At 43.3% G+C, this 22415-nt stretch overlaps 1 protein-coding gene across 4 annotated transcripts; it reads left to right on the plus strand.

Annotated features, from left to right (window-relative positions):
* Positions 1-1527: 1527 nt before the first annotated feature.
* On the plus strand, positions 1528-22034 carry LOC113011995 (BRD4-interacting chromatin-remodeling complex-associated protein). Of its 4 annotated transcripts, XM_026151921.1 has the most exons (15): positions 1528-1660; positions 2640-2825; positions 10009-10054; positions 10187-10229; positions 10443-10508; positions 10709-12250; positions 12609-12842; positions 14044-14424; positions 14536-14689; positions 14862-15004; positions 15399-15460; positions 17131-17279; positions 17424-17518; positions 17677-17779; positions 18429-22034. In XM_026151921.1, exons 3-15 carry the CDS (start codon positions 10014-10016, stop codon positions 19121-19123), a joined length of 3708 nt encoding a protein of 1235 aa, XP_026007706.1. In that variant the 5' UTR covers positions 1528-1660; positions 2640-2825; positions 10009-10013; the 3' UTR covers positions 19124-22034. The 4 variants fall into 4 exon arrangements, with proteins under 4 accessions (XP_026007706.1, XP_026007703.1, XP_026007705.1 ...); XM_026151918.1 differs by having other exon boundaries at positions 14044-14689; XM_026151919.1 differs by lacking the exon at positions 1528-1660 and adding an exon at positions 1676-2200 and having other exon boundaries at positions 14044-14689.
* The last annotated feature ends 381 nt before the right edge of the window (positions 22035-22415 follow it).

Genomic DNA, 22415 nt, shown 5'->3' on the forward strand with positions numbered 1-22415 from the left:
AATTTGCCTTTCAGTCCTGCACGTTGTGAGGCTTCCAGTTTTGGCTCAACAATACAAAAGCAAATAAGCTCTGTGTTTAAAAAAGGGGGTTTCAAAAAGTACGGACTGATTTACATGATTTTTTTTTCTTTGTTACTATTATTAGAGGTGAGACTTGGCCCAACTAGATGCAGGGACTGAATTAATGAATAGCTTGGAGTTATTTTTCAGCCTTAATAGAGCCTCCATCTCACATTATCCAGCATCCTCTTCAGTCACACCAACCCTCTCCATGTCCTCCTCCACTACATCTGTGAATCTTCTCTGTGGTCTTCTGCTTTTTCTCCTGCCTGACATCCACCTTCAACATCCTATGTCCAGTATTGTCTGTCTAACTTTGTCTCCTACTTCTCAGCCTGAGCTGTCCGTCTGATGTACTCATTTCTAATCTTGCCCATTCTGTTCACTCCAAATGAAAATTTTAAGCACCTTCACCTCTGCCCTCTTATCTTTTTTGTCAGCACCGTCTACAAGCTATACATCACAGCAGGTATCGCTACCATCTCGTAGACTTAAGTTAAACAGACTCTTGCTGCACTCTGTAATTAGCTCCTTAATGACTCGGTCCAGTGGTAAACAGTTTGGTATCCTTTCAGAATAAATGGGGATACGGTTTCGAAGAAAAAGCTTCCTTCTTCACTGATATTTTTTCCCCTTACACTCATTCTCCTTTGGCAGTTTAGTGCATAACTTTTGAAAACTGTGACTAATTATGTTAGTTTGCTTTGGAGTTATCCCTCATTTCACAGACAAATAACTCTTTGTGTATGTGTGTGTTTTTCCATGGATCATACTTAAGCAGACTTCTTTTTTTTCTTTCTTATTTCTGGTTATATGTGGCCTACATTCAATCTTTTTCCACCTTCTTTAATTTCCTTTCTCTTTTTTCCCCTCATTTTTTCCACTTTCTCCTCTCTTGATCTCTTGAACAGTGCGTGATTAAGCAACCCTCTTTGCAGCAGAAATAGTTTTAAAAAACGAAAAACTATTTCCTCAGTCATTTTATTTATAAGCATTATTTGCTAATGTTTTCTCATCTTCTGTTAGCACTTGTTGTACTTTCTTCTTCCTTAACACCATAAAGTCCTACACGAATGCAGCTTGCTTTACTTTCCCGTAGTTATGTCTTCCTCCTTTAGGTAGCACATGGCATGTCCAAACATTGATTTTCTTTTTCTTTACAATTGTGACCTACAAATGTATTACAAATATCAGAAGCGAGTGACTAAAAGATGCATATAATGCAAGAAAAGCCTCAGTAATCGGGATGAGGGAGCTCCGCGGTGAAGCGCAGACACATCTGAAGCGTCTGCCGCCTGGCGGAGCGCACAGCGCGGTCAGCCTCCTCCCGCAGTCGCGCCGCTGAATCTGGATACTTGTCTCCTCTCAGCTGTATTTTCCTCCTCTCCACCTTTGTGCTGTGATCGGCTCTCCCAGTCTGTTTCTCACACCCACCCCGGTACCCCCCATCCGCACCCCTCCTCCTTCCCACCTCCATCCCACCCTACCCTACCCCATCCACCGCCACCCCCTCTCCTCCTTTTAGCATCTGAAAAGACCACTGAGTGAGAATCGATGGCGCAGAGGCCCGCTTGACAGGACAATAAACCACAAAGAAGGGGTGAGTTTTTTTCCCTCTCTTGGTTGTTTTTTTTGAATTGCGGAATTAACTCTAATGGCACAACCATAAGGGGATCGCTCGAGGCTGGCTGCGCGGAGATGATATTTTAACACACGGCATCTTTTGTTACCGCGATATGATTTACAGCAGGCGTCAGCTGCCGTGGTCCCACTCAGGGGGTGGGGGGGAGAGAGGAAAAATTATATATATATTTTTCTAAAAATAAATTAAAAAAATATATACCGTAAGGGGAAACCAGCGGCTCTGCATCCAGCATCGTTTGGGACATTAATTTCACATGAACACACATTCACCTTACGTAACCTATAAATGCATCACAGAATCCAAGAGAATAGCATGGCACTTGCCGCTGCAGCTTTAGATGAGTGTCGTTTGCCTGGATTTCATTGGGCGATGCGGTACCTTGAGGGTGTTAATGCGGTTGTCTCTTGTTGTAAACAAAAATATGTCAGCGGAATCGGAGAGGGAGGCTTGTCTTGTCTTTTTGAGGGACCTCCCCGGGAAATTGAGCGCAAGGCAGTGAGTAATGTTATAATTGGCTTGCTCTGCGCCGAGCTTTTCCACATTGCTTCCCTTTTCAGCCATGAGGAGAGGACAAGTCACATCCAAGGCGCAGGGGGAGCCGTCTATTTACAGCTGAGGCGCTCAGATCTGCCTCTCACGTCTGTGAGCGCCACAACAATAGCTTCCATTTTCCTCATCAGCCTCGGGCATAATCGATAGTAAAATATATATGTGTGTATTACACTATTGTTAGTGCAGATTTGGTCCAGTCTCCCAGGTGTCTGCTACAAAAATCACACCAGCACTGCCCACAGCTGAGAAGAAACTGATGAATCATATATTGATCTTATGTCTCAGCGTTCAGATGAGAATGTGTTTTGGCTGCTGATAACCTCAAGTGACCTGACAGCATGTGGTGGTCTGTTTGTGCCCCCCCTCCCCTCCTTGCGTACAGCATCTTCACCGGCTACCCGCACCGTGAGACGCAGCGATGCCCCAGCAGAGGGAGGTCTCGTCTCCGTCCCGCCGCCTCGGCCTGGCATCCACCCGCCTCCAGACACTGATGCCCGACCACGACTTCCCATGAGGCCACCACCAGAACTCAGCTCGACCGCTCTGTATGGGGCCTCTCACATATGAAGTAGGTTCCTCTTATATATGGTATATGGGTGAGATACATCCAGTGCTCATGTTTTACATCAGGACTATAAAATGGCCCAATAATTCTCGTTTTGAGATCAAGATAGATTTCTGGATTCAGTTTTTTCACGTTTCCCGGTGAAACATGTGACACTTTTACTCCTTCAAATTTATAAAAAGAAATATTTGTTAATTGAACTAATAGCCACGAACATTACTTTATATTTTCTGATTATTGTGTGAGCTCTTGCATTGCAATATTGAAAAAGGCACACACACAAAACACTGTTTACATTTATAAAGAGTTATTAAATTATTATTTTTTAAGTGGTGTTGAGTAGTTCTTCAGGCTTTCTGAAGGTCTTTGGATAGCAGCCTGTCACAAAAACCAGATGTCATTTGTTTCTTTATTTGAATCTATAAAAAATAAAATCAAGGATAACACAAATTGACAGGCATAAAACTGAAAACCTGGCAAACCTCAGCATGCTGTGCAGAGTGTTCTTAAAAAAAAATTGGAGGAAACTGAACAAGTGGAGGAAAAAGGAAGAAATGGCAGACCTAAAAGACAATCTACAGCACACAAACAGTCCATGAAGTTGCTTAAGAGTAGGAACAATTTTAGCAAATACCTGATTTAGGACCTGAGAGATGCATCCCTTCAGTTGATCCATCTATTGTTCACTGAAACCTTACCAGAAATGGTCTCAGAGAAAGGGAAACAGGGATGTAATACTGAATAATGCCAAATTACACAGGAATTGGAGTAAAAAACAAAAATGTACAGAGGAAATCAGGACAGAGATACATCTTTAAAACAGTGTGGAGGCTCTCCATGGTTTGGGGCTGCCTTTCAGCCAGTGGTGTTGGAGATCTTGTCAAAATTTTAAATGCAGAAAAGCACCATCAGTTTCCAGCTTCTGGAAACACAAACACACACTGACAATCCAGCAGAAGCATATCTGGATAGGAAAAAAAAACACAGCGATGGACTGACTTCCCTAGAGCCCAGATACTGAAGCAGTGTGGGACAGAGAATGGGACAAAAGGGAACCGACATCCAAAGAAGATCTCTGAATGTCCTGCAAGAAGCCCCGAGGACTATTTCTGAAGACTGCTTAGAGAAAGCTTGCCTCAGAGTATTGAAAGATAAAGGTGATTATACTAAATAGTGACATATTTCCACATTTCAATAATTCACTGCACCTAATTCGAATTTTCCTCTTAAAATATGAAGAAATGAGGGGTGGCTTGAGACTTTCGCACAGTATGGAGAACAATACCGAAGCAAGCGTTAACAAAATGATTTAAAATATCTTTAAATTCAGATAAATAATGCACATGGGAATATGAAGCAACTTTACTTGGTTGGGTTTGCAAACTGAGAGCAGGAATATTGTTTTGTAGTAGAGAGGTTCTTAGAAGTTTAGCTTCATCTCTTTGCTCTTGAATGCTTTGCTTCTTATATTGATTTTTATTGATTTTTATGCTGATTTTTTCCCTTTTTTCCGTGTGATAACTTCTGGACACTTGTAGATCATTAGGACTAGAGTGTTCTTAACAGAAACAGCAACATTTTATGGTTACCTTGTCCTCAGCGCTCCGTGTGTCTGTGGCCTAGACACAGCTGAAGCCTGATTACAGCGTCTGGGCACCGAGCAGCCTCAATAGCCTGGAAAGGTGCTAACCGCTAGGCTAACTAGCAACAAGATGCCTTCCCTCTCCACAGATGACTACCACAGCCTCCTGCAGAAGATTGCAGTACTGGAGACAAAAATTCATCGCTTAGAAGTAAACGTGGAGGTAAATGGACTGTGTGGAAATGAAACAACCTTGCCTTTGATTCAAAACAATGGCGATGAGCAAGCTAGTACACAGCTAAGGAGCACAGATAACATGACCAAGAAAGTAGACTCTGTGCATTATTATAAATCCTCAAGTGATAATCCCCCCTTAGACTGTCTTGGTGCAAAACCAAGACATAAATCATGTCTCCTGGAAGGGGGAGGACGTATCACAGGCAGGGCACAGCGAGCTGAAATCTCTGAAACCGACTGGCCTTCACTTCCTACGAGACAGAGAAGCTCTTCTACCCCTGTATACGGGAGGAAACAGGACTGGACAACCGTGAATAGGAAGGTTAACAACAAACCTCCAAAACAACTGAATGTGAAACTGCAGAACAGATTTGCCCCACTATCAAAGGACCCTGGATCTATATCGGACAACCATCCATCTAAAAGCAGCGAAATAAGGTCTGAAAATCTGTTAAAAAGTGAAAGGCCACAGGGAAAGCTAAAGGCTAGGCCTGAAACTCTGATTGTGGGTGACTCTGCCGTAAAGGATGTACAAAGGATGTGCGGTAAGAACACTAAAGTCCTCTGCTTTCCTAACGATATGGTCAACAACCTGAAGGAGAGAATTCTTCAAATTGCAGATGAATATCCAACTGTGACAAACATTGTTCTGCATACAGGGTCAAACGATGTGTCCAAACAACAGTCGGAGGTTCTGAAACGGGACTTTACTGGATTATTAAATACTGTAAACTCTCTGAATGCAGCTGTATTCATCAGTGGACCTGTACCGCCGGTCAGAGGAGGAGACGAGAGATTCAGCAGGTTGTTTACACTGAATAAATGGCTTATATCAGCATGTGCTGACCACTCAGTGCACTTTATCGACAACTTTAATATTTTTTGGGAACGCAGGCATGTGTTCAAAGCAAATGGATTTAATTTTAACAAGTCAGGGGTGAAACTGTTCACCTCCAACTTGTTTTATTTCATACGTCATCCATCCGTGCTTGGTGCCAAGGCTGAGATAAACGAGGAGTTATCTCATAAAGAGGAACAAACAGAACTCCAAGAACAGACAAAGCCCAGCAGAAACCTTGAGGAGGAGCTCCATTTGCCCCCACCCGGGAAGAGCCTCAGAAAGGAGAGACATCCATGGCATCTGAGGAAGAGCCTCAGAAAGGAGAGACATCTAAGGCAAGAAGAGGGGTCCCTATTTGCCTCCAACTCTCTCAACAACACCAACGACCAGGACAAGGGACCACGACCTTCCCCAGTCCCCCAAACCCCTGACAGGCCATCACCCTCCTCCCCCTCCCTTTCTCCCTCCTCCCCACACCTGAAATTCACTGAGGTAATGATGGAGCGGGTCAATGCTGGGCTCAGATCTACCCCCCGTCCCAATCCCTTTTTGTCCCCCATAAACCCCCCACCAGAGCGGCCAAAGGTTCGCCATCGAGCCCCACCCTCAACAGAGCAATCGAAGTCACATTGCCCAGCCTCGCCCCCCTTAGTTCCTCTTCATGCCCTGTCTCCGCAGTCTGATGCGTGATGTGTGAAGGGTCCGGGCTGTGAGGATTATGGCAGTGATGACTTTTCCCAGGAGAAGCTGGGACCCTGTTTACTAGAAGGTTTTAAAATTTCTGTACTTTTAGGTGACAGGAGACATGTGGCCTGGTCAAAACACAGAGAGCTGCACTCTAAAAGATCTTTAAACATAGTAAACATACCTTGTGTGCCACAGACTGCTCCCAAACACGAGGGGAGAAGTAATACCTCTAAAACACTTAAGTTGGCTTTATTAAACATTAGATCTCTAGCTGGGAAAACATTTTTAATTAATGATTTAATCACTGAGCACAGCCTTGATTTTATGTTTTTAACTGAAACTTGGTTGGACCAAAGTAACAGTGGAGCTGTTCTCATCGAGACGACCCCTCCTAACTACAGTTTTATCAGTGAGGTCAGGGCGAGCAGGAGAGGAGGAGGGGTTGCTGTCTTATTTAATGAATCATTTCAATGTAAGCAGCTATCTCCTGGAAGTTTTCAGTCTTTTGAATATGTGGCTTTACAGCTGAAGGCCCCATCCAAAGTTGTGTTTCTTAATGTTTACAGGCCTCCCAAATACTGCACAGACTTTTTTAATGACCTCAGTGAACTGCTGTCTGTGATCTGTGTTGATTTTGACTGTGTAATTATTGTTGGGGATTTTAACATTCATGTGGACAACCCTCAGGACAAAGGGACTAAAGACCTGAGTAACACTCTGGGCAACTTTGGGCTGACTCAGCATGTAACAGAGGCCACACATAATAGAGGACACACTCTTGACCTACTGATCTCCAAAGGCCTGAGCATTTCAAAGGTTACTGTGTCTGATGTGGGCCTGTCTGATCATTACTGTGTTTTCTTTGAAAGTAAAATCTCAGCCCACACAAATATATCAACAACAGTGATCACAAAACGGTGTATAACTGAACACAGTAGTGCAATTTTTAACCAGGTCTTCCCATTAACACCTGACCTGCCCAGAGGGTCAGTCAATGAGCTCGTCAATAGCTTCAATGCTAACATGTTAAATGTAATGGACACTATTGCTCCCATTAAGGTGAAGGTTATCTCTGGAAGGAAAAAGTCTCCATGGAGAAACTCCACACTGGTGAAAAATGAAAAAAGAGAGTGTAGGAAAGCTGAGCGCAGATGGAGAAAAACAAACCTCCAGGTTCATTATGACATTTATAAAGAGAAACTTCACAATTATAATTTACAACTGAGGAATGCAAGGAGGTCCTACTTCTCTGACATCATCACTAAAAACAGCCATAATGCTCGGGTCTTATTTTCTACAGTTGACAGGCTAACAAACCCTCCTGTGTCAGTGGCAGCTGAACTTCATTCGACCATGGCCTGCAATTACTTTGCCAAATTCTTCACTGAAAAAATCCAAAAAATTAGACAAGCAATTGGTACATCAACAGCAGATCCAGGATATGTACTGTGTCCACCAAAAATCTGTTTAAACACCATGAAACAGTTTCAACCTATTAACAGCAAAGACCTGGAGGACATCTTAGGTAAACTGAACTCCTCCTCCTGCTGTTTAGATGTCCTGCCAACAAGTTTTTTCAAAAAGGTCTCAAAGACTTTAGAGTCAGACCTGTTACAGATCGTCAACTTTTCTTTATTATCAGGTGTGTTTCCAGAATCACTAAAAACTGCTGTAATCAAACCTATACTGAAAAAGGACAATCTTGACAAGACACAAATGAACAACTACAGGCCGATCTCAAATCTCCCGTTTTTAAGTAAGATCATTGAAAAAGCAGTTTCTCAACAGCTCAGTTACTTCTTAAAACAGAATAATTGCTACGATGCCTTCCAGTCAGGTTTTAGACAGAACCACAGCACTGAAACCACTCTGACCAAAGTGTTTAATGACATATGTCTGAATACAGACAGTGGAAAAATGTCAGTCCTAGTTTTACTGGATCTCAGTGCAGCATTTGATACAGTTGACCACAACATATTACTCAAACGACTGGAGAACTGGACAGGTCTTTCAGGAACTGTACTAAACTGGTTCAAAACATACTTAGAAAACAGGAAATACTTTGTATCAATAGGTAACTTCACATCTGAGCAGACAAGTATCACATGTGGAGTTCCCCAAGGTTCCATCTTGGGACCCCTTCTGTTTAACATCTACATGCTCCCACTGGCACAGATTATAAACAACAACAAAATAAACTATCACAGCTATGCAGATGACACACAAATATATATCACAATGTCACCAGGAGACCGAGGCCCTGTACAGGCTCTTGGTAAATGCATTGAGGAAATCAATGACTGGTTGTGCCACAATTTTCTCCAGCTAAACAAAAACAAAACTGAGGTAATAGTCTTTGGCGCCAAAGAAAAACGATTACAGGTCACCAGAGAACTTCAATCTATACATCTAAAAACCACAAACCAGGCGAGAAATTTGGGTGTAGTGATGGATGCAGACCTAAACTTAGAAAAACACATTAAGACAATAACAAAGTCAGCTTACTATCACCTCAAGAATATATCAAGGATAAAAGATCTGATGTCTCAACAGGACCTGGAAAAACTAGTCCATGCATTCATCTTTAGTAGGCTTGATTACTGTAACAGCATCTTTACAGGTCTACCTAAAAAATCAGTCAGACAACTACAGCTCATTCAGAACTCTGCTGCTCGAGTCCTCACTAAGACCAAAAAAGTGGACCACATCAGTCCAGCTCTGAGGTCCTTACACTGGCTGCCTGTCCGTCAGAGGATAGACTTTAAAGTTCTGATGCTGGTCTATAAAGCTCTGAATGGTTTAGGACCAAAATACATCAATGACCTCCTGACCCAGTATGAACCTTCCAGATCCCTCAGGTCATCTGGATCCGGTCTTTTATCAGTTCCCAGAGTCAGAACCAGACACGGAGAAGCTGCATTCAGCTTTTATGCTCCTTATATCTGAAACAAACTCCCAGAAAGCCTCAGATCAGCTGAAACACTCAGTTTATTTAAATCCAGGTTGAAGACTCACCTGTTCTCAGCTGCATTTGAATAAAGCACCAAATCCACACTTTAAGCTTAAATTTCAAAACTTACATATAACTACTGATTTTATCTACTGTTCTGATTTTATCTGTTTTGATTTTATATACTGTTTTGTTTTGTTTGTTTGTTTGTTTGTTAATTAGTTAGTTAGTTTATTTGCTTGTTTTAATCAATTTTAAATCATGCTTTTTATTTGTTCTTGTTTCTAATGTCTCTGTAAAGCACTTTGAATCACCTTGTTGTTGAATTGTGCTATACAAATAAACTTGCCTTGCCTTGCCTTGCCTTACAAAGAGCAGAAGCTTAAATTCGCAAAAGAAAATGTTTTTACCAGAGGAGAAGCCAATGTTCAAGTCCTGGGTAAAACCTATTAGGCAGATTGTTGAACAAGCTAATCTCTGGTTCTGCAGGAAGACGCAAAACCAGGAATTGCCATGGTCTGAACTATGTGTAACAAAGCCAAGTTTTTTTGGCATATTTTATAGATTGTAAGAGTGTGTGGCCTCATTTCATTTCTACAGTTTTTGATTTTGTCATTAATTTGTTAATTTTAATTTTTCCAGGCTAAAAAAAAGTAGAATGATGATTAAAATAAGTGTGGGTGATGGACAAATAAACTAATTACTGTTTTACTGTCCCCGTATCCAGTCACCGGCTCCATCTACTGAGTCAGTTTCAGCAAATGTTGTCCACCCAAACTATCTCTCGTTCAAAAGCAGATTTAGCCACTTAACCGGCTGGGCTGTCCTTAAAACCAAGCAGCTTGCATCAAGTTTCAAAATGTTCACTGTTTCCTCCTCTTCCTTTCAGTTGACATGGAGGATGAAGATGGGACTTGTCTACTTGATGTTTTGTGGTGAGTTTCTGATCTGTAATCGTACAGCAGGTAAAAAACAAAAACAAAAAAACAGTCTCAAAGATATTTAAAGTACATAGATTATAATAAATTAAGGTTATTAACTGATTTTTTTGTTCTTTGCCTTTGTAGTGACCCCCAAGCCCTGAACGACTTCCTTCATGGGACCAATGAGGTAACAAATACTTAATAAAGGGACTCAAATGGGGGAAAAAAATCAATAGTGCTAATGATGGATTTGAGTTGGAAATATTTCTGGGCACATGGTACTGAGAGATGTCTGGAGGAGCGCAGAGAGTGTGAAAGGGACTCGTTATGTAGTACTGCGTGAATTTCTCAGCACGTTTGCATGAGCCCGACTTAAAATTGGCAGATTTTATTCCACCAGCTGCAGACTGAAGACCTGCTCATTAACTCCTCCTCTGGGGAGCCCTCCCTCTTCACAGATGCCCCGGTGAGTGTCTGGATCCACAGCCAGTAGCGTCACAACAAACAGCATTTTCCCTCAGGAGAATTATGTTTTTCTCCCCTTCTGTGCTTGAAAAAGCTTCCTGTTAACTTGTGCTAATCACACAGTTCTCCCCTATTTTCACTCAGCTTCTTCTCTCTGTTGTCTGCACCTTTCTGTTTACCTCCCACTGCTTCTTCCCCCAGAGTCCTGTCTCTCTGCTGGGAGATGGCAGGGACTCCCCAGACACGCCTCCGCCTGGATGTGTGGATCTGTCCTTCTTGGAAGAGGCCCTCCTGTCATCTCCAGAGGGTGGAGAAGACCCACAGGTGGTGCAGGGTGAGCCACCTGTGGAGGCAGCTTGTGAGGCAGAGAAGAGAGAAGTGGAGGAAGAGGAGGAGGCGGAGGTGGCATGTGATATCCTCCAGCAGAGCCTACAGGAGGCTGAGATCACTGAGCAGACCATGGCTCTGGAAGCAGGTCTGGCACAATCAGGGGACAGCCTGTCCCTGTACTCACCGGCCCCTCTCCTTTCTCCACCCACCGCTCCATTCATTCCTAAATCTGTGACCTTGCCCGTGACCACGGCATTGCCCAGAGACACCCAGGCAGCAGTGGAGCCTCCCCAGCCCTCCCTACTGGCTGTCGGGCCTGGATGTCCTTCTTTAAAGCCTGCCGCCCCTCCTCAGCTGATGGGGCTACTACCTGGAAATGTATTTCCTGCTCCTTCTCCAGAGACCTCCTTTTCTCTAAGTCCTGCCCAGGGCTCAAGTATGATCATCCACAAGGCTGTGCCGAGCGTTGCCAGTCGACCTCTTATAACTCCAACCCTGAGAGCAGCAGCAGCAGCAGCACCGAGCATCGTCCTGCAGCGCGCACCTCATCCTATACAGCCCAAGTTGCCCATCAGCATTCAGCCCAGACTGGTTCAAATTAGCCCCAAGCCCTCTGGGCAGAAGCCCACTCCTGGTCTTACATTCGTCCCTGGGACTGCCTCACCAAACATTCTATTGTCTCAAGCAGCGGGCCAAAAGACTGTCGCTCCGCCACCGCAGCCCACCCAGCAGCTCCCCAAACCAGTCAGCCTGCAGCTGGTCAATCAGGGTGGCTCCTTTGTGCTGCAGCCTCAGGGACTATTCCAAGGCCAAAACCAGTTCCTTCTTCCGGGCCAGTCTCCTGTTACAATCTCCCAGTCTGTCAGTGCAGCACGACCGCTGCTGACACCCAGTCACCAAGGCTCATCGGTTCACAGCATGACCCCCTCCACTGGGCAGCTTGTAGATGGCTCTCAGATCTTAACTGTGCCCCAAAGACAGCTGAATTTCAGCCCTGTGTTCACCACTGCAGCTGGGCAGCTAGCGCTCCGCCAGGCCACTGTGCTTTCAGGACCTTTGCAGCTACAGTCAGCACCTGCTACTGTCTTCCAGATGCCAGCACAGCTGGCTGGAACCTATGCTCCAGGAGGGCAGGGGCAACGTGCCACCCTGGTCCACAGTCCTGCTCTTGGAAACCACATTACCTTGATCAACAGTTCAGGGGTGCTTCCCCCAGATCTTACTTCTATCTCAATTGTTAATGGCCCCTCAATGGTTCAGGGGATGCCTTTTGCTGCCCAGGGCCCAGCTCCTCCGAGAGGAGTGACAGAAGGACAGCTAAACCTCCAGCAGGCCTCGGTGGTCCTGCTGCCAGAGAGAACTATTCAAGAAGAGAGGACCAGCTCTGAGGAGACTTTTCACCAGCTACAACAGGTGAGCTGTAACTGGAGTGTAGAGGCACTTTTGTAAGTATCTTTTGGTGTAGATACTTACAAAGTAAAACTGAGTAGCTGCTTTAACATAAAGTAACAACTTTGAACTGTCTGATTTCTTACTGTAGTAACACACGAGATTCCTCAAAATGCCTAAAATCCCATTTTGCCCACAGAGATTCAGAAAATATTCCCTCCATAAACACACCAAGTCTACACGGCTACATTTACTTTTTTTTTATCTGTTCCTGAACTTAATTACCACACAATAATAATATAACTTTGATATAAAGACTTGATGGTCATTGTGCTCAATTACACAACCCAGTTTTATCTGACTCTAACGTCTCCTTCTGCAGCCCTATGGACACACTCTCCAGCACGTCTCTGTACAGCCCACCACTTCTGCAGGGCTGCAGTCCTCCTCTCCCCCTGTGGTTACAGTCCTACAGCCACCTCCCGAAGCACCTCTGGCCCCCGACCCTGCAGAGATGCCCAAACTCTTGTTGCCCCCATCAGATATGACCCAAGTGGTAGAGGAGGTGACCCACTCGATGAGTCAGAACCAGGCCTTTATGCAACATCTGCAACAGGTCAGAGCTCGAGCAACCCCCTGCGAATTTTACATTTACATGACAGCAAGAAAGTGCCGATTCTCATCAGTGAAGTGGATGTAAAAATATAAGCAACAGGCAGCTAAACGGTAGAATGTAATTTAAGGTCTAACTTTACAGTACAGAAACTTTACAGAAAAGGACAAAATGATGGTGTATTAAAAAAGGAGTTTCACTGATAGAAACAATTTATGTTATAATAACACGCCCTGGGTGCAAGTATGTGATTATGTTTCAAATAGCTGCTGCTATTTGATAGACTTGCCTCTGTTTCCTGTGGAAGCAGGCTCACCAAAAACAAGGATTTGCGTGAAGTTTAAGGCTCAGGCAAACTGGAAGAACTTAGATAGGCGATACAGAGAGAAGTAAATGGATTGATTCCTATATAGCGCTTTTCTACTCTCCCGGAGTCCTCAAAGCGCTGTGTACAATGTGCCACATTCACCCAATCACACCCATTCTCCCAAGCACCGACTCTAAACTGAGTGCTTTTCTAACAACATTCACACACTGATGGATGCATCGGTGAGCAACTTGGGTATCTTGCCCAAGGATACTTGGCATGCAGACTGGAGGAGCCGGGGATCGAATCACCAACCTTCGGATCAGTAGGTGACCTGCTCTACATCCTGAGCTACAGCCACCCCCAAGAAGTTAGACGACCTTTTTAAAGATGTGCAAAGTCAAATGTTAGATTTTTGAGTTTGCTGCTTTAAGGAGGGACTAGACCCCCTAAGTCACCCCTCTTTTCTAGCATAATTGTGGCCATAAACACTATAGGATTCAAATTACAAAAAGAACTCGCAATATAGCATGCTTGTTGTTTGTTACGTTCACTGGTGATGCAGAGGAAGAACTATAAAGAACTGTAAATATTCATACCTTAGAGAACTTGGAGTCTTCAACTCTTCGGCCTGCAGCTCAGTCTCCTGGCGTTTTCTCAGTGCCACCATCTCCTAAACAGACATCACATCAGGTCTCTTTACCATCTTGTAAACTTTCCCTTTCGATCTTGCCAAAAGTGAAGTTAAATAAATGAAAATAAAATGTGTGCAGAGCTTCTGGTATAGATCTGTAATGTAAAGTTGCCTTAAAACAATAGAGGCAATAAAGATGCAGTGGTGAAGATAATATAAAACGATCTAATTTGTCTGGTTTTTTCTGATTCTTTCTACCATAGCAAGCACTTAGTCCCCCGATCACTTCTGAATTGTTGGTTGGAGCGCTGCCGGTGGTGCCAATGGAGTCGCTCGCCTCACCAGTCACCAGTGACAGAGAGTCCCAACCTCAGACCCATGCAGTCTCCGGTCAGGACACCTGCACAGTGATGTCAGACCAGTGTGCTGAGGTTTCTCCGCTTCACTCGGACCCTGAGAACACGCCACTGATCTGCTCCCCCTCTCAGATTCAGGACACTGGAAGACCAGCAGCAAGAACTTTTTCCCCTCCAACCGGCCCTCAGATTGCTCTGCCAGGACCTGAGAATTCAGTCCCCCAGACTACAGCTTCCCAGCCACACAGTGAACCCCTGGTTCAGTACGAAGTCCCTCATCAGCTACAGGTATCGCAGGCCTTGTTTGCCCACAACCAGTTGCAGATCCAGTCATCTGTTTCCAAGCCTCTGCCCCAGGCTCAGGCCTCAGTTTCACAGCCCCAACTATCTGTTTCGCAGCCTCAGCCTTCAAACCATACTTCAATCCACAGCAGTCAATCCCCTCTGCCTGTCAGTGTCTCGGTGCCTCAGCAGCAGCCTAATCCCACAGCTGCATCTGCAGTTCTCTCCAAAGCAGGAGACGACTCTGCTGTCCAACAGCACACACAAAACAGTGAGTTATCTGCTAGTTGATAAATAATATGATTCTTAATTAGCTTTTTTTTTTTTTTTTTTTTATTGCCCCCACTATTGCTATCGCTTTTATTATCTTTCATTTCCAGTTAATTCATTATTATGATTGCTGCCACCGTTTCTGTCATCCTTGTAATTCTGTCCTCTATCAGAGCCAACAGCTGCCTTGGCCGTGGAGAGTAAGGCATTTACTCTCGATGTCCATCCACCCTCTCCTGCAGCCCAGGGGGTCCAGGGGCCCCCTGCTCCCATGGAGTGCGCTCCCATCCAGACAAGTCAGCAGACGAGCACCAAGGTGAGCGAAAGCTAATATCCAATTACTTGAAGTCTGATTTATTATTTAATTTAAAAAAAAAATGTAATTGTTATTATCAATTAATATTATAATTATTTTGTCAGTGTATTAATTTCTTGGTATGTTTCTAAAACAAGTTCTGACCAGCTCCTTCATCATTTCATGATGTTCTTTCTTGTGATAATATTGTGTTTAGTAGGTTTGGTGCTATTAAAATCTGTAATCTACTCATAATTACTATACATAATTTTTCCTCTGTACTGAAATGAAAGAATAAAAGATGGCAAGCTTTGAAATTATTATTTGTTTAATACTGCAAATGTGTAACGACTGACTTCAAAATGCACCCGCGTCTGTCGTTTTTAACTCGTCCAAAATGTTGTGCGTCTGCCAGCTGGCAGGTCCTCTGGAGCTGCAGAGAGAGGAGAGGCTCACACCAGCAATGCGCAGGCACAGGTAAGAGAAACTAAGAACATTTCTGTACTGCTGAAAGTCGTCATGTAAGACGCTGTTGTGTCTTCCAGATTTTTTTCCTGGTGAATAACAGGAAACTGTCTGAAATGCAAAATGTTGAAAATATAATGCAGTGGGAAATTATTGCAGACGTATGAATGTTGTGTGTATTATGATGTATGCACTTTTGGCCATGTATCATTAAAACAGGGGTGTCCAACTCCAGGCCTCGAGGGTCTGTGTCCTGCAGGTTTTAGATCTCACCCTGTGTCAGCACACCTGAATCACATAATTAGTTCATTACCAGGCCTCTGGAGAACTTCAGGGCATACTGAGGAAGTAATTTAGCCATTTAAATCAGCTGTGTTGGATCAAGGACACATCTAAAACCTGCAGGACACCGGCCCTTGAGGCCTGGAGTTGGACACCTCTGCATTAGAATAATGATTGTACATAATTCCTTAGAAGCATTTTTTTTTCTTGTTTGTTGGACTCTTATTGTGAAAACAGAGTGCAGTAAATAGTGATTCTACAAGCATTTTCTGCTATTGACAGGAAAGATGGGAAGTTAACGCAAAGAGAAACTTCTGTCGCTTCTCTTGTTGTTGATGATGAGGTTTTGGAATATTGGATGAGTATGCTATCTTACGTTGGTACACACCAACTGAAGTGTGAGGCCTCATATTTTAAAACATTGTATAATTTGATTTAAAATCACTTTAAATTCAGTTATTGATTTATCTACTTTAAATATGAAGTGAGGAGTTTAATAAGATTACATGACAATTACGAGTTATCTACACCAGTATCTCAGCTGATGGAGGAATCCAAATGGTGTATTGATAAAAGCTGCATTCAAACTGGAGGGGGGGGCGGTTGTGGGCCCAAAGCGGGTTGTCTGCTATTTGGAAGGTCCGTGTTTAAATCCCTAGCTCCACTAGTCTGCATGTTGAAGTATCCCCGGGTAAGATACTGAACCTAAAGTCGCCCCGAGTGCATCTATCAGCATCTGGTTTGAAAAAAATAGGTTTGATAAGCAGCTTTTACTTAAAAGTGAGACAGTTTACATTTTATTCTACCAGTTGTCTGTGCTACCTGTGTGTTCGCCTCAGTATAGACAACACACACCAGCAAACATCAGACTTTACTTGCATCACTGCACACACACGGCATAAACTCAATACTGCACGCTTCAGAAAGCTTGCCCAGTGGGTGAAGCGGATTCAGATTCTACATAATAACCCAAAGTCTCTCCCCTGAAGAGTTCACAGCCTGGCAGCAGCTCCCCATGTCTGCGGTGCATATATATGTGTGTGTCTTGTCAGCCCTGCACCTACTGTATAAAAAGGTAGAGGTTAATTGGCAAAATGTGCAACAGGTGTGCCAGTCACCTCACTTGGCACTGCTCCCTGAATCGCTCTGCCCCACCTTTCCTCCTGCAGCTGAGCCCCAAAACCACACAACATGAAACATAAAACATGAAGATTCCTGTAAACTGGTACTTTTCATGGCTCTTGAAGCTGATAAATGTAACAAAAAAAAACAAAACAAAAAAAACAAACCCACGCTATTAGATGGTTCCACCTGTGTTTTGTGTCTTGTCCTACTTCTTTTGTGCTGTAATAAACTACTGTAGGTTTAAGTTAACGCAGAGTTTTTATTAAACCCTTCAGGTTCCAGCAGCAGCTTTGTTTGGACCATGGAGCAGTGCAGGCTCCGCTCACTGGCCCAGCCTTCTCCACACTGAAGGACGCTGTTAGACACCTGCTGCCATACCACACCTGCGCTGGTCACCTGCCCACTCAGGATGACTTCAATTTAGGTTAGCTTGATCGCTGACTGATTACTGACCTAACCATATCCTGCACATAAATGTATCTGGAAGAACAAGTGCCAAACTACTTTATAACTCAATAGGATGTAATTATTTTATCATATGAGTTATTAATGATGTTCCTCTTCACAGTGGACCAGGAGTTCGACACTGTGTCCGGTTTCCTGCTGAAACGCACCAAGGACATGGTCAACAAATACAGGCAGCTATTAGTTAGAGAAGCCCAGGTGAGACACCTCCTCTGGGGCGGTATTGCTTCAAAACCAAAACAATGTCTGGATGTTGAGTGACTCAGTTTGCTTAGTTTCAGATGTTGATTCTCTATAATCATCTTCTCAGTACTGTTTGGGTCTGTGTTTAAGGGGATTTGAACTTGTCTCCACAGCAGGAGAGTCCCTCAGCAGAGATGGTAATGCTGGAGCGTCTCTTCCTCCAGGCCGAGCGATACGCTCTAGCGGAGGACAGACGGCGAGCCCGCAGAGACCCGGGTCAGTGTCACAGCAGGATTAAAGAAGTACCACCGCCTATTATTGTTACTATTATTAAAAAGAGGTTTGCTATGTGTGGGTGGGTGTTTGCCAAAATGCAGATGCCAGTGCTGAAGTAAACCTGAACCGGCAGGGAAAAAATGAATTAGTGAAACAAACTTATTAGCACTGCTTTTAACCTGCATATTTGCTCCAGAGCAGCTCCCAGGTGTTAAGTAATTAAATGGTGTAAATGTGGAGCAGGGTGTGCTGAGAGAGACTCAGCATGATGGTGAAAAACAGTTATGTTAATTAAACATTTGGAAAAGGGGCAGGAGGTTGTTGAAAGCTGTTACGAAAACTAAGACATCAAACTATTCGTTTCATGTCTGTTTGCATGTGCTCTCTTCAGGCGCACTGCTGCATTTTAATCTGGCAGTTCTATAGCTGGATTAAAACGTTATGTTTTGGGGGTGAAGGCATAGGCAACTAAAAGCACAGCTTTGTGCATAATTAGAGAAATTTGTTTGGATAATTTTTTTATTCTCTATGATCTGATCCTTTAGACTTTTATGCCTGAAAATTCTTCATCTTCACAGCATGTCTATGTAGAATTAAACCAGACAAACTGGATAATATTGTTCAATCAGCTCCACTTTCCTTTTTCCAGAGTCCTTTATGACAGCTTTGGCTACATCAGCGTCTTCCCCTCATGCCCACTCCTCTGGCAGCCCCTCTTCTCCCCCAGCCTGGACCAGACTGTCCGACAGGCCTCCGGGACTGAAGACCTACCGCTCCAGCTCGCGGGGGGCTCTCAGACTCACCATCAAGCAGGAGTCAGGCTCTCGTAAGGTGATCCACAACTCGGCCTACGACCCGGGACTCAAAAGGGACCACACGGGGCAGCTGACCAACGGTGGCGGGACTGTGAACGAACGCCACTCTCAGGCACCCAACAGAGAACCCAAGCGTCCTGAGCATGACGAGGAGATGACCAACGGAGCTCCGCTCAGTAACACTGCTGAGCAAGTCTCACAGACAGCACCCACGTCCGTAAAAAAAGTCCCAAATCCTCTTTCTATGCCAGAGCCGCAGGATGTGCGCTTTGAGTTGCCTCCCAGAGACGTCAGCGCTCCAAAACTGAAATGTTTCAGGGTGGATGCGTCCCCTCGGGCCGAGCAGCGGTTCAGCCCGCCGCCTCCGCCTTTCCAAGAGGACAACATGCTCAGTGAACATCTACAGAGTGCCATCGACAGCATACTGGAGCTTCAGCGCCTGCAGGGCCCCTCTGCAGCCCCGACAAGGGCCACGTCAGGCCCGTCATTGGACCAGGCTGTCACCAGCATCCTGGAGGGACACCTGTGAGGTAATCTGCATAGACAGGCATCCACACAGATCCTAAAACATCGAAGTTGAAGTAAAACAAAGGAAGGTGTACAAGACTTCTTACCTGTTCCCAGAAGGGTTTCAGATTTTACAGAAAAAGCGAGGAGAAAAAAGTTAAGAGGCACTATAAGCAGATGCATACCAGACAACAGCACTATCTATAGTCCGATAGATGTTAGATACTTCATTTTGATGTACGTTTGTGGAAAAAAAAATCTATTTGAATAGGAGCTATATTGTTTCAGTGGTAGTTGAGTCATTCAGAGGTTTACGACACTGGTGTAACCTTCATCAGCATATAGTATATAAGTAATAGTGAGGCAAACGAAAACGTGGAGTAGACTGAGATTATTCAATAGTTTTTTATAAGATTTCTTTCGAAAATGTGAAGTTTTCTTTTGCATAGTGCCAAGCTTCCAGGGTATTTATTTTGATAATCTGTGCCAATTGTGTTTTGCGCAGCGAAGATGTGCGTGCGTGTTTTCCTTTGGATTGGTTTGCGTGGATCAGATAAGTGCGTGTGTGTTTGTGAGAGTGAGAGAGAAGACATTGCATCCTGCTATGGGACAGTACAAAAAAAAAAAAACTACAAAAAAATATATACAATTCCCGCAGGCTCCATCATCTTGGCTTAATGAATGAAACTCCAAAGAATTTGTGCTACATCCTGAATACACCAGCAAATGTCCGTGTTGTGTCTCTTCCCACAAACTGGAGTGCGTCCTTGTTATAGCAGAAATAACCCGAGGGAGGTTAAAATACATATTAGGCAGTCATGCTTTCTTATTTTTCATTTTTTTGGACCCTTGCTGTCACTTGTGCTAGAGTCTTAACTGTGAAAAATCTCTAGTTTTCTGTGCGTTTTCAGAAACGATAATGGTTTCCCATACTGTATGTATTAACATGCAAGCAATAATAAGTTGGGGTTGTTGGGAGCAGTGGTGGTGCAGTGAAGAGGAGGAGATGACAGATCTTTGCCTGTTTTGCTTATCGGTGTCATTGGATGAGAACGAAGATTATTTATCATTGACTAAGATGCTTATGCCATTATCAAAGCCCGTGTAGTTTAGAAATTGTGTTTCTAACATGTTTTAAGGGCTTTGAGGGTACTTAACTGCAAACGTGACCATGAAAATGTCCATTTTAGGGGGAAAAAAACCCACCAAAACAGACAAACTGTACAGATATTGAGCCTCTCTGCATCGTCAAACAGCCTTTGACCAAAAACTAGAGGAACCATCCGCTTCTCATCTCTTTAGAGTTCTTTGTTTCTAGCCCGCTGTCCTAAAGCTGGAGCTTTATTTTACCGCAGCCGTTGTGGAGCAATATATGATTTTTGCGACATCTTATGTTAATGTGACAATCTTATTGGTCTGTGTGAAGGTGTGAATTCTGGTCATTTTGGGGTCATTTGTAACAGCTGTACGACTCTCTCCCTTGTGAAACGCGTGCAAGATGTTCCTTGTGGATTTTTGCCTAGAAGGTCGAAACGTACAAGCGGCAAATAGTCTCCTTTTGTGATATTACCTGAAAATTTGTTTTAAAATTTTGCTTTTGCAAACCCGTAAGGGATCAAGGTTTGACTTGCAAATTGGAATTGTTGAGAAAATGCCTTATTTTAATTTCAGTGTACCTGAATTGGAGAAAAAGCTTATTAATGTGGTGTTTTTGAATACTTTTGAATAACATCTGGTGTTCTGAAAGTGAAAATAACTTGTCCCTTCAAAGAAAAAAAAAAAAAAAAAAAAAAAAATCCAGAGATTTGGGGCTAAATCTGAAACTCATTTCTTGAAATGTATTGTTTGTTTGTTTTTTTTTTTTTTTTTTATATCTGTAAAAAAATTGTCTTTTGTCGCAGTGAACAAAAGGAGTTAAATATGCAGTAATTTAGTGTTGAAACTCTGCGGGATTACAAGTGGACACACACAAGAGGATTCACTAAGGACTCTAAACTTTTAAAGTTTCCTGCAAAAGGTTAGAAGTGAAACCATGTATATGCTTGCCAACATAGACTGTATATAAAGGACGGACATGGGCAATTTGACACATGCACTGTTTGTGAAGCCTTATTTTCTTAAGCCTCTAGCTCAGTGTTTTTGTTTTGTTATTTTTAACCCAGGTACCACAACATGGGACAGATCTCACTGTGAAATATAAGATAGGGACTGATTTGGCACCCTATGATTGCTAATTGGGATGATTACCTAAAGTTAAGCCCATAAATTCATCAGGAAATTGTTTACTGGAGGCAGAAATCAAGGAGGCTGAGGACCATTTTCTAAGTCAAGGGGAGAGAAAAAAAAAAAAAAAAGTCAAAATTTCAGATTATTGCCTCAAATGTCTTTTGACACTGAAGGTAGGATAACCTCAAATTTTCAGTGGCAGAAAGAAGCTTCTACACTTTTCCAATTGACTTCTGTACAAGCAGACCTTTTTCACAAGCACAAGAGTCGCCCCCTGCAGGCCACTGAAAAGAAAAATGAAAATGCAGGTTTAAGGTGCTTCTGCAGTGAGCCTGAAACTACAGCCTTCTTTTATATACAGTCTATGTATGCTAACCTAGCATGAGGCCTGTCCATAGCAGAAACAGCTAGCCTGGTTATGTCCAAAGGTAAATGCCTACCAGTGCTGCTAAAGCCAAGTTAGCGGTCACCTTTCAAAGTAGTTCCCAAAATTCATTAAATAGAATACCCCCCAATTAAAAGCAAAGGCTTTCTAATAACTTAAACTGAATCTTCAGGTGTGTTTCCACCCTCAGAGGTTTTCACTGTAATGCAGTAAAGATGTCAGAGTGTTTTTCATAACACAGGATTGCACTCTTTATCACCGCTAGACTTCTTCAAAGGGTAATTCCACCAAAATTTACTTCAAGAAAAAAAAAAAAAAAAAAGAATTCCCCAAAGTCAGTCCATGTTAATAAATCAAGGGCACCCAAGAAATGAAAAGTCAACTTTGATGGAAACCCCTTGGATGAAGCAGCATCATGTGCCATTGTTATTGTTGCAGTGTCAAACACTGACCTTTAGAAATATGCTTAGTTTGTCAGCGTCTTAGGATAAAGGGATTCTGCATGTTGAGCCATTTTATTTATTTGTAAATGTGTTTTATTTAATTTTCCTGACTGAACTGTGAAACCAGGGGAGCTCATAACTAATTCAACTTCAGATACAAAACATTTGACTGACAGATTGTTTCTGATGCCAAAATCAAGAGGCCTTAATTCAGCAAAACTAGATTGTAGAAAAAGAAAATCCACTTAAAGACTCCTTTG

Source organism: Astatotilapia calliptera, chromosome 19 (assembly GCF_900246225.1).
Source record: "Astatotilapia calliptera chromosome 19, fAstCal1.2, whole genome shotgun sequence".
Classification (NCBI taxonomy): domain Eukaryota; kingdom Metazoa; phylum Chordata; class Actinopteri; order Cichliformes; family Cichlidae; genus Astatotilapia; species Astatotilapia calliptera.

Bases quoted from the DNA above. Each gene is read 5' to 3' on its own strand.
- LOC113011995 (XM_026151918.1), top strand. From the start codon at position 10,014: ATGGAGGATGAAGATGGGACTTGTCTACTTGATGTTTTGTG. The intron at 12,251-12,608 runs GTGAGCTGTAAC...CTCCTTCTGCAG, and splicing joins CTTTTCACCAGCTACAACAG to CCCTATGGACACACTCTCCA. The intron at 12,843-14,043 runs GTCAGAGCTCGA...TTTCTACCATAG, and splicing joins TTATGCAACATCTGCAACAG to CAAGCACTTAGTCCCCCGAT.